The sequence below is a fragment of the Ambystoma mexicanum genome, chromosome 6p (assembly GCF_040938575.1).
Source record: "Ambystoma mexicanum isolate Mex_15411 chromosome 6p, UKY_AmexF1_1, whole genome shotgun sequence".
Taxonomy (NCBI): Eukaryota; Metazoa; Chordata; class Amphibia; order Caudata; family Ambystomatidae; genus Ambystoma; species Ambystoma mexicanum.
The window spans coordinates 868,082,152-868,094,214 of NC_090935.1; the positions used below are offsets into that span (position 1 = coordinate 868,082,152).

A 12,063-nucleotide genomic window follows, 5' to 3' on the forward strand; every position below is an offset into this window, starting at 1 on the left:
TATTGTTCTATCTCACCCTCTGTGACGGCACACTGGGGGGAGTATAATTCTTTATAGAACGTGTAGAATGTTTCTTTCAGTTTCTCCTGATCTGTGGACATCGTGCCATCTGTTAGTTGAATACAGGGTATGTTCGTGGGGCCTCTCTCCCCGCGCACCATTCTGGCTAATAGTTTCCCCGGGCGTTCCCCTTCTCCATATCTACGCGCCGCTGTGGGTCTGTCAAAGTATCTGATCTCTTGGTCTGCTGCTTCTCTGAACTCTTACAGCTTAGTCTTTATTTCTGTACCCAGATGAGGGGAAGAGGACAGAGTATATTGGGTCTGCAGTGATGTTAGTTGTGCTTCTAACCTTGCCAGTCTAACCCGGATGTCTTTGAGAATTCCTCCCTCTATGGATATCGACTGACCTCTTAAGCATACCTTAAATGCCTGCCATAGTGTAGCCTGACTTGATACCGAGTGTTCATTGATCTCGAAGTATTCCTGTATGTATTGCGCCATAGAGTCTTTATATACTGGATCCCTTAGGGCCGCCGGTTTGAATCGCCAAGGTGGTCAGTCCCTGTTCTTGTCCGGGATTTGCAATGTCAATTATATCGGGGAATGATCCGAGTAGGTCCTAGGGTGTATATGTGTATCTGTTACCCATGCCATGCTGTCTGTGACTATCAGCCATAGGTCAATTCTGGAGTGTGTGTCGTGGACGGTAGAGTAGTACGTGTATTCTTTCCTGCCGGGGTTTAGTGTTCTCCAGACGTCCTTTAACTGTAGATCTGCCATGTGTGTAAGTATTGTCTGTGCTACCCTGGTTAGTGTTCTATTTTGTGTTGATGAGCGATCTAATTGTAAATCCAGAATTGTGTTGATGTCTCCCCCGCATAGCACCCGGGCCGTAGGGTATCTCGCTAGCTTTTCAAATACTGAGGAGTAGAAGTCTGGTTGGTCAATATTTGGTCCATATATATTGAGGAATACTATTTCCCTGTCATAGAGCTTACCGTGCAGCAAATCGAACCTCCCATCACGGTCATATTCGGCCTTGATGCAGACGAACGGCAGCGCTTTATGTATTAATATTGCAGCCCCTCTCCCTCTGCTAGAGTAAGTTGTGAAATATTGGTGAGTCCCCCAATTTGGTATCAGCTGTTCGCCCTGTCTGGGTCCTGTGTGGGTCTATTGGAGGAAGATTATCTTAGCGGCCTGTCTATTAAGATAGGCCATAATCTTCCTTTTCTTGATCTTGGAGCCCAGCTCCCTTACATTCCAACTCAGCACATTAATACTGCCCTTGTCCGGTTTAGCAATTATTTATGGGGTGCTTGTATGTGTCTTAAACCAATGTAGCCCTGCTTTATGCTTAAGTTTTTCGGTGCATAGAACCTGTGTGCTTTTTGTGTTACCAACCTTCTTCCCATAACAAGAACCCAACTTCCTCATATCAGTCCCGCCCCCCATCCTCACAGTTCCCCCAAACTTCAACTGTGCCTTGAGTCCCCCCCCCTCTCCTCCAAACAACAACATGAGCACTTGCTACAGGGGGGGCTGTAGCGTCTCTAGTGCCCAAGCCATTATCGTGTACGGGCGTTACCTCCAGTTCAGGCTTGTTGCTCTCATTTATTCTGCCGTCTTTGGATGAACGTTTCCCGTCTGTTTTGAGTCCTGGGTTACATCCTCTGCAGTGTGGGGCTCCCAAGGGAGCCTAAGTCTATGCCATTCCTTCGCCTTCTTGTACGCCGCAGTGGCTGTCTTGCCTTATGAACGTTTCGATAACTTTTCTTTCAGGTTTGTCCATTGTTTGGGGGGGATATGTGTCTCTATGAAGCTCGCAGCCTCTTCCGGGAATATGAAGAAGTATGATTTATTTTGATGTTGAATATTGAGCCTTGCGGGGTAGAGCATTGTGTACTTGTCGCTCACGTAGCATTTTCTTAATTCCTGAGAATAGCTTTCTCTCCTGTTTGAACCGCCAGGGTGAACTCCGGAAATATGCGTATAGTGTTGGCTTCCCATTTCAGTTCTTGTTTTTCCCTAGCTGTTTTTAGGATCAGGTCTCTATCCCTGTAGTTTAGTATGCGCGCTATAATGGGTCTGGTGTATGCCCCGGGTTTCGGCTTTGGAGCTAGAGACCTGCGTGCTCTTTCCACCATAAACACAGGCGACCAACTCGGCTCCCCCAGTAGTGTGCGCAGGAGGTCCTCCACCGCTTTCTCCATTGATCCCTTAATAGCCCCCTCCGGAACACCAATAATACAGACATTATTTCTTCGGGATCTTCCTTCCAAATCTTCACACTTGGATTTTACTGTCCCTAGATCGATGGCCATCGTCGATACCGTTGTCTTCAGGGTTTCCATAGCATCCTCTGTGCCTGATATTCTTGTTTCAGCCTCTGTCATGCAAGCTGTTTTGTCGAGTTGCGTTTTTTATACTCGCGACACTAGCCGTGATACCATCCAGCTTGTCTGTCAACGTTGCGAAACCCTGCTGCATAGCTTGGAAAACTGCCTAAGGATCCATCATGGAGGCAGAGGGAATCTGTTCCGCCTGTGCGGGCGTTTCTCCCTCCCTTTTGGGCTCGGCATCTTTCTGCATTGTGGTCGTAAACTTATCAATAGTCCCTTTGCTCCTTTTATGGCCAAAGTTTTTGGGCATCGCTCCGGATCTGGAGCGTGTATTCGGAGGAGTACCCTTTCCTATAGATGCCTTCGCCAATTGAGGCCAGGTTAGGATGGACAGACGGGGACCCGATCTTCCAGCATTCCCTCCATCCGGTGGTGGATTAAGCGGGACAGGAGGGGGGCCCGCCTGGCACCCCTCAACCCCCGCTCGCACGTTCCAACGTTCTGTTGTATATGGTTGAGCGGGATATGTTCGTTGGGGGTCAGACGCCCGCCCCCCTCGTTGTCTCCTGCAGCTTCAGAGCCGCCCGCGAGCTGAGCTGAGGGCGTGGCGCCCCGCACCGGGTTTCGGCCTAGGCCCAGGCCCGGCTTACATTCACCACCGTGGGCTGATGGGCCGGGGGGAGGGCGATTCCTCCCTTCACATGTGTCGCTGCTGTGGTGTTGGCAGATGGGGTTCGCAGGCGCTCAACCAGGACCGGGGGGCCCGCGATTCTCCCTCCCTGGGCGGGCGGCCCCGACCGTTACTGCCACCGCTTGAGTTGTTCCAGCGCCGGGCTCCTCCCTCCCCTCCGCGGCTGGCGCGCCTCTCGCCGCCTCGAGGTACTCCTGGGTCCACAACTCGGCTCTCGCTTCACCGTTTGGGCCCGAATTTCACATGGGCTGTCCAGAGGTATAGTTCCACGTTCTGTGTAAGAATCACGCCAAACCAGAGTGAATAAATGGATTTAGGCTTTTCCGCCCTGGACACTGCCGGAGCTCACATGGAAGCTGCCATTTCCGTCCGTGCGCAACAGCGCCCCCCGTTAAACTTCTCCTTTTGACTAAGCTAGCCCACTAATCCTATTTTACAACCTTACTTCTAAATCAATTCCCTCCTACTGTAGCATAATGGTTTATGTACCAATTCACCTTCAGAAGCAAGACTTGTTCTCTCTTCTGCACCGGAGGCCAATCGAATATGGCTTGCAGTGTTACAGATTCTTTTTTCAAACTCTCTTGTATGCCCCAGCACTCATTCTCTACACCCCCAATACCTGGCTCTGACTCATTCATAAGCAAGCTCAACTTTATCACAAGTCCCTCTGGCTATCAGCAGGAGTTAATCCAGTATGATTATCTAGTTCGAAGCCCCTGCAACTCCTAGGAACTCTTGATCACAAATCAAGGCAATCGCCATCCACAAGATTATTTGAATAATTCCACCACCACATTAGTAATAGATTCCCTAAAAACTATGCCAGACAATAAGGTCTCGTCCCCACTTTTAATTATGTTTTCATCTGGTCAAAACGCTGAAAGCTTTTCATTCATCCCAATGATTACTAAACTAAGCTCATTTATGCAGTTGCTAATTCCTTTCGAGAATGATACATTGAATACTCCACTTTCACAGCATCTCGAAGAACACTTGTATGAAGCACCACAATAAATTGTTTTCCATATGAGAATATCCTTTTCAGAGGGGAACATGGTCTGAAAGGATGTTGTTTAAGCAATGGATGGCAATGGTCGGGAGGAATGGGGTTGGTGATCGGCTGTTGATCTGAGAATGGGAGAAAAGAACATTGGTCCGATTTAGCAGGGTGGGATTGGTCTGCTTAATATGCTGTTAGCTTGCAATAGGTCTCTAAGATAATATATTCTGCACAATATAGTGCAGGGTGGGAATTTTCTGCACTTTATCTGGGCTTCTAGTCACTTCATTTTGGCTTATTAGCTATTCGGAGTCCAGTTGCACCACTTTAACCCCCAAATTCATAAACTAGGATACCTGGTCAGTGTTATTAATGCTCACATATTACCAGTTGATGTAAACCCCCGTAATTCTAAATATTTATTACAAAGCAAGGTTCATTCCTGAAATTCTCTTTTCTAAATCTTTTTTTTACCTTTTCTCCAAATCTTTTATGAATAAGCAATACATATATTTTGGACTATTTATAGAAATTTAAACAACATAGCCTATCTAAGTGGTCTGTCTGAGCACCTCTCAAGCACCTCGTGCAGCCATACAGTACATCCACATATCATTATTTTCATCCTTTCCATTCACGTGTTCACACATTTCTATTTCTACTTTCTCTTCACTTCCTTCCACTTTTTTCGTTTTCCTCTGGTGATTCGGGTGCAGGAACACAATATACCCTAAAGATCAGAGAAGGATAGGTTATTTGAGACCACAACAGCAATGATTTGGCTCATTATAAAAGTTCAATTACATTATTATGTCGCCAGTTTGGTTGGTTCATCTTTCACTCTAGAATAACTAAGTTATACTCTGTAGATTTAGGACAACATTATGCCATATAATTGTTGTGTAGGTTTATGATCTGAACTTAAGATTTATGGAATGCACCAGATGTAAGTAGTAAAACATTTAAAGATTCAATTACATGTCATTGCCTCTGTCTGTATTTCATCATATCTTTTTCCATTTTGTTAAATGCTTTGGCCATCTACGTGAGAAGTAGTACTTGATCGTCTTGCACCAAACTTAATATAGCTTCCAATCCCTATTGATAGTAATTTACGGTAAGGCATGATTCCCCTCCACAAGGAATCTGTTCCTTGTCCATACCCTACATATGCCCCTTCTCACGCAGCTGTGAAAATGGCGTGACAGTTCTGACAAGGCTGCCCCCATTGGTGCCGGCAACCAAGCCTGATTTGCATATGGCTGCCCCCCCTTATGTAAAGGTGCAGATGGACTTAGAAACCTTGGTAAAGAAGGCCTCCCAGATCAATGCGAGCGGATGATTTAATTCAGAATCATCAATCCACTTATTTTTGGTTTCAGCTATGGAAGATAACACTGAAGATATATTTACAGGTTTCTTCTGCTCCATCATGAACATGTTTTAAAACTTGTATGTAGGGCAGGTGGGCTGATTATGCACTTTTGATAAAGATGCACTACGGTAACACCACTCGGAAACTGTGAAGAGGCTTCCAGCCTTAGACTGTACAAGGGTAGCTGAAACATGGTCTTGCTTTCTCAAGGCCATGCTTTGAGAAAGCTCGAAGCAATGCATGAAACACATGTCAGCCTTATTTTAACCTTACAACCTTTGGAACAAAGTACATTTAGAAACATACTGTGAGTAACCTAGTCTGTTATATTTTATAATCATATTTTTGGGGCAGGTTGGCTATCAGCAAAATATGTCCAATATTCCAGCTCCAGACTTTCTGAATTACGAATGAAAACTGATGCTCCTTTTGGACTGGGTTCACCCATCATACATTGATGTTTCATTGAAGGAATTTATTTTCCGAATAAAAAAAAGTATTTAAATAGTCTCTATAATGAGACATTGGTTTGCAATGTGCTTCTGTAACCTGGAACACTTCTATCTGTATTTTGTAGGTTGGCTGAAGACCTTTGATGATTACTTTCGAGATCAGACACAACATATCCTCAACAATATGGTGATTAAACTTCAGGAAAATGTCAAGCGGAAGTTTGTGTGGTCTGAAATATCTTATTTTTCGAAGTGGTGGGATGGAATAGATAGCCAAAAGAAAGATGCCGTTAAAAGGTTAGTATTGCACTTGATTGGTAACTATTGTGAGAATGTTTAGTTAACATTGTTTTGTCTCAGGGCATGCTTCATATTTTACATGATTTGTGGATGCTGGGATGATGTGCTTTCTAGAACATCTTTGAAATGTGTTTGAGGAAATACAGAATTTAATATAACCTTTTTGTTGTATACTCCATTGGGAAATGGAATATACACTGTGCTTCTGCTGCCCTCTCTGAAGAAGGGATCTTAGAGTGGTCAGCCAAAGCTGAAAAAGAGTTAATGGAGTCAACATTTGTTATCTCCTTTAAACCTCACGAGTTACACTGTAGTGCATACGTTGCATAATTAATCGACCTCACCTTAAGGTCAGTGAAGGTCCTGCCTCGAAACATTTGGTCACATATTATTTCGAGAGCAGGTGATTGACTGGAGGTGAAATTAGAACACTGAAGTTGGCCGTTTTACCCTTCCAAAACTTGCATTTGCACTAATGTCCGGTTTCACATATTGGTGCATTTTCAAATTGCATACAGGTGCCTTGGTGATATACTATTAAACTTCAAAACGAAGAATTTTTGAAAAGGTCAGCATAGGCTCGCTTAAATTTGCTAGAATAGGCCATGATCCCTAGGAATACAACATCATGCAATGCAATGTATTACCTGCCTTAGAGAGCCATTCCTTTCCACTTGTTTCACCAGTGCATTTTGTCTAGATGTCCTTGTAGTATAGGCTGCCTGCAGACAAAGTTGTGACATGCGGTTTGAGGATGTCACAGCTTAATGAAAGCAGGCTTCATAGAAAGTAGGACCAGATGCATTGTGACTGGTAAGGATGGAAACACGAAATTAACTTGTGTGTATAAATTAGGGTTAGCCCTATGAGCACTGATTGCAAGGTGTAGAGCATGCTTCTGTAGTCAGGGGGTCCACCAATTGGAGCATAGTAAAAAACCACATACTCAAAAAGTACAGCAACTCTGTTTATTACAGCTGGGTGAGCACAAATCCAACAGAGCAGTGGATAGCTGCCCTACAGATAAGGTTTTTATTGGACACTCTTACTCCCTAAAAATAGACAAATACTCCCCAAAAATCAAAATGGGGAGTAAAAATACTACCAATTAAAAATGGGAAATAAACGCACATGACCTTGTGCCCCTTCTTTCACCCACACAGCTACATGGATATGTTTGGACCAGCAGTGCATGTAGTACCACAGGAAGAAATAGCTATTATTACCGTACCGTAGATTTCTTCGACTACCATTTCACCTAATGAGACTTCACCGAATCCATTTCACCGAAAATGGTAGGGGAAATGGTATATGTGTAATGCATAATAGGTGGGGTGTGGGGTAGGGGTATAAGTTAGGGTAGTGAGGGGTGTGTATGGGGGTTCTCCCCCTGCATTAAGAAAAAAAGGTAGAAAAGTAAAAAGTAGATTTCGGTTTTCGGTGAAAAGGATTTGGTGAAATCTCCATTATGTGAAATATTTTTCGAAGAAATCATGAACATCCATTATTGCGGCCTGATCGGAAGAAGTAAACCTGTATCTTTTAATGTGTATGAATAACTAGGTGCCCAGAAATGATTATTATGATGACATTTAATTTCCCAGTTAAAACATTTTTTTACTTGCTTATAAAATGCTCTGATTGGGAATTGGACTTCTATTTTTACTCCCAACTTCTAAAAAATAGGGAGTAAAATACTCTCCCTTCAAAATATTATCTGGAGCACTGGTGTATAGTCTCTGATCAAAAGACTGACATCTAAATGGAATACGGACAGTAGTTTTATACCAAAAAATACCACGGTTGGAAATTCATCACAACACTTGCAAATTAGAGTTCACTTTTTCTTTGTTTCCCAGGGATTCCATTGGTTTGTAGACATCACCTACTTGAAATGTACGTTGATTAGTGAAGCGTAATTGAAGCAAACAGTTAACAGTTTTCCATTACAATGCCTCCCCATGTGGTACCACATTTATTCACACCCCACCCCGGAACAACTTGTTATTACTGAAGTGACATTTGTGCTGACCGCCGGAACTTTAATCCACTGCCATTGATGGCACCATTGAGAACGGAACAGAAGACACCCTGCAGCTGGTGGGACAGGGGACGTTCACACGATACCTTTTGAATAATGACCTTTGCAAACTCTTTAGTAGATACTGTGGAGGCTGGCCACCTCCCCAGAGCTCAAGGACTTAATGTCTGATCGGTCCTCCCAGGAGCGCCCCAGGTCTAGTTATGTTGGCTTTCTTGTGATGAGCAGCTTGAGCCCCACCCCCCTTTGCAGATCCCGGTCGTATTGGTCATGTTTCAAATTCAAGGTTTCCCAGGACCAGCCCACCCGAGGGCTTCACACTACGAGTGTTTATGAATACGCTTTGCCCTTCCCCTTATTTATTATAAGCCAGTATCTTGGACTGTGTGAACACCCAAAGCATCATTACCCCCTACCATTCCCGTTAAAGCCCTTTGTACCTGGCATCTGTGGCTCAGAATACCCATGTCATTTCCTGTGTAGCTGCCCCCACACTCCCCCCTTCTTTACTCGCTCAGTTGGTAGGTGCATCTCCCCCCCCCCTGTCTGGTGCTGAATAAGCACCTTTAACATATTCCCCCGCTTGTTTGATTAATCTTTTGATCGATACTTCTGCCCCTGTCATCCATTTTCCTTGTGCACCCACACCCTTGTTACCCATGTCAAATCCTCTTCCTCCTCATACTCATCCAAATCTTCCCCAAAAATCATTAAATTTGATCCATCAGATGAAAGCACTCCCCACAATGCTTTGTAAATTTCCAAGTCTGGTGTGGGTGCTGTGAGAATTATTTCTACTTCATTTTCTTTTCATTCATACTGTGGTGTTCCTCTCCTAATACCTCGTCGAGCCCAATTTTCTGTAATGCTATTATGTGAGTGTTCTTATGCTGGCGGCACTTACACCAGTGGTTGATTAGACTGATGCAGGTGGTGATGAAGTTCGCGATGAGCATCTTAAATGCTGCTACAAGCCAGTAGGGTGCCCAGGTGAATAATGAATCCAGCTAGGTTGCAGATGCAGTGTCTTGCATTTCCTTTAACATTCACTGATGTATTGTTCTCATTTCCTGTACTGCGTATGTGCAGCATCATTTGCGAATTACGGTACAGCACGTACTCCCTATCTTATGGCAGACCCATCGCCGTCATAAGATCCAAAATGAAATGATTTTGGAGGGTCATCAATTGTAGAGCCCGCAGTTTTTCACGCATCACGTTCTCTTTTCGGTTGCATTTGCTAGTTAAATCAGTTCGTAGTGCGTGATCTGCAACCATTTTGCATTGTTTGCAGCTTGTATCCCAGGAACCAGGAGAGAAGTAAAAGACAGATGTTGAGCTGAACAATTTCAAATGGAGAGGAATGTTCTCTAGCCTCCTGGTGGATTCTGCCAAGATGTAGTTGCTGCTGGACCTTTTCTTCCTTGTTAGCTTGTGTTTGTTTCTTTGCATTTCAGCTGGCACTTTCTATTTTTATGCAGACAACTCGGAGTGGTATCAAGCCGGCACAGGAGCACCATTAAGGTAGAATTATGGAGGGTTACCAGTGCACACACCCCCTTCCAGTCTGGTGGTAGCAAGTTGTATGCTCTTGTTCCACATGCCAACCAGGTGTTCATCACACCTGCAGTCCACTTTTGCAATGCCACAGTGTCAGTCGTCGTCCTGCAACCGGTATTCATCCCCAGCATCATTGTTCCATTTGCTCTGAAACACAAAGAATAATGTATGAGTGGTTTTATGTTTTCTGGATGTGGGTTTTCATTTATCCATGTTCAAGCATCTACATAACTGTTTCATATTTTCTTACATCTCACATTTATTTTAACAACCCCTTCTTCGAAGCCCACCAGCCCTTCTGCATGGCACTGTGCCATTCCTCTTTGCCACTTCCCATTGTGCAGCATTGAACCACAGATTTGGATCAAGGGTCTCGTGTGCCACCATGGTACATCGTATCCCTTGGAGGTCTTACAGTATAGTATTTTATGGACAGTGGCCACCTGTTTTACATTCTGTGCTCCCTCTGTTACATATTGCAGAACCATGTGCTTACTCTCCTCCTCCTGGGCCATACTTTCTAGCTGTATAAAGTTGTCTTTGTACACCTCCTCCCCCTCATCAATCCACTTACTTCCACTGTATGCCCCTGGAACATACTCCTAATCCTGCACAAGTTTATATTTACCAGACATAGTCCCTCTTCTGCTGTCACCTCTTGTGGAAAGAATTGTTTTGGTGTTCCTGTGAGATCTGGGATGAGTGCGCACACATAGCATGTATCTTTGGTGCTCTTCCACCTCATCTTCATTTCCCCATACCATGCGGTTTCTGAGGCCAGGTCCACTCCCTCCATACACCTTTGTAGAATGCTATTGTGCTAGTTATACATACTGTGCTTACTGTGGCTCACCAACAGCTGATGGGACCAATGTATCCTTTATGTGCTAAATTCCAGAAAAGGAGGAGACCGAAAACAAAGATGCAGAACAATACAGCTCTTTTTATATTTAACCCCTCTGCTGTTTGATCCCACCCCTCTTCTTTTTCCTTGTCCATCCTCTATCTCTAGTGTGGGTCTTCTGTAACACCTTATTATAGTACAAAATGTTAATGTCATTTGGCCGATACTCCCATTGTTATTCCTCCCCGTCTCGATGTGCTGCTGATATCTCGGCAAACGTCTGAGTGATGAATCCATGCACACCGTTCTATTATTTGAACTGCATTGGGTGTTGAGAAGACCACTTCAAAAGGACCACAAAACCTTCCACTTTGTCCCTGTGTTTCGAATGAAAAAAAAAAGTGCAAGAGGGAGGCAAAAAAGCCAATTTCGGCACATAGTAGTTAGCTTAGCCAAGAGTTTTTGCAGCACACTACTGCCGCACCAGTATGTCTCCTCCCTGTTTCTGGGTCAATACTTGATATCCGTAAATATACCATGGGCCTCATTCTAAGCGGTGGTCTGAAAATAAGGTGCCAGTAGCCCTGTACCGGCACCCTTTCCGAACCGCCACACCCCAATTCTGCCTTCTGGGGTCGTTGTGCAGATCTGACCTGCCAGGCGCAACAGCCCTGGCCGGCACAGTTTTCACAGAAGCACCGGCACCGTTTAAAAATGGACCCATTCCCGCACGGGAATGGTGACTTCCCAAATACGCCACCTGAAATACCAGGCTGCCGGAACTTGTAATGTCCTGGTGGCACTGGGATATCAGGCAGCAGATTTAGTGTTACGAGGGCGGCACCAAACCAACGGTAACCCAGGAGGCCCCATGTCTGCTCCTGCGATTTCTTTCTCTTTTACCTGTATGTTCCCTTCCATCCTGTCCATGTGTGCTGCAAAATCATGTATGTAATCCCCTTCCTCTATTGATTCTGCTAGGTAGATTGCTGGGTTTACACTTTGGCACCTTACTACCTCTGTGGCTGGGTTGGTTAATATGACCTCATATCACAATGATTTTTGGGTAGTTGGTGTATGCTTTGATTTCTCAAGAACGGCGAATGAGTGGTCCTCGTACAATACTATGGGACACCCCATGGTAATTGTTGATGCCTTCTCAATTGCAAATGCCACAACCGCACATAGTTGTTCACAAGGGAAGTATCCTTGCATTACTGGGTTTAGGCTTCCACTGTAAGAAACTGGTGGTTGGTGTCCCTGCAGCTTCTTTTGTGTGAGAACAGCTGCTATCACTGTGCCATGTGAATGTGAGAACAAATACAATTTGTTGCTGTAATTTGGGGTAGCTAACACGGGTGCATGTGCCAGCGGGTCTTTTAGTTCTGTGAAACTTTCTTTCTTCTCAGATGCCTATTTTATGTCCCTCTTCTCTTTTTGTTTCTCCTTAAGG

The 12,063-nt window shown here is 44.5% G+C and overlaps 1 protein-coding gene across 1 annotated transcript in view; it reads left to right on the forward strand.

Moving 5' to 3' along the window:
* MAN2A1 (mannosidase alpha class 2A member 1) overlaps positions 1 to 12,063 on the forward strand; it is a 1,346,034-nt gene that overhangs the window by 371,139 nt on the left and 962,832 nt on the right. Inside the window, exon 4 of the mRNA XM_069625484.1 lies at positions 5,991 to 6,162. Within this exon, the coding sequence (XP_069481585.1) occupies positions 5,991 to 6,162 (172 nt within the window). The remainder of the gene's footprint in view (positions 1 to 5,990; positions 6,163 to 12,063) is intronic.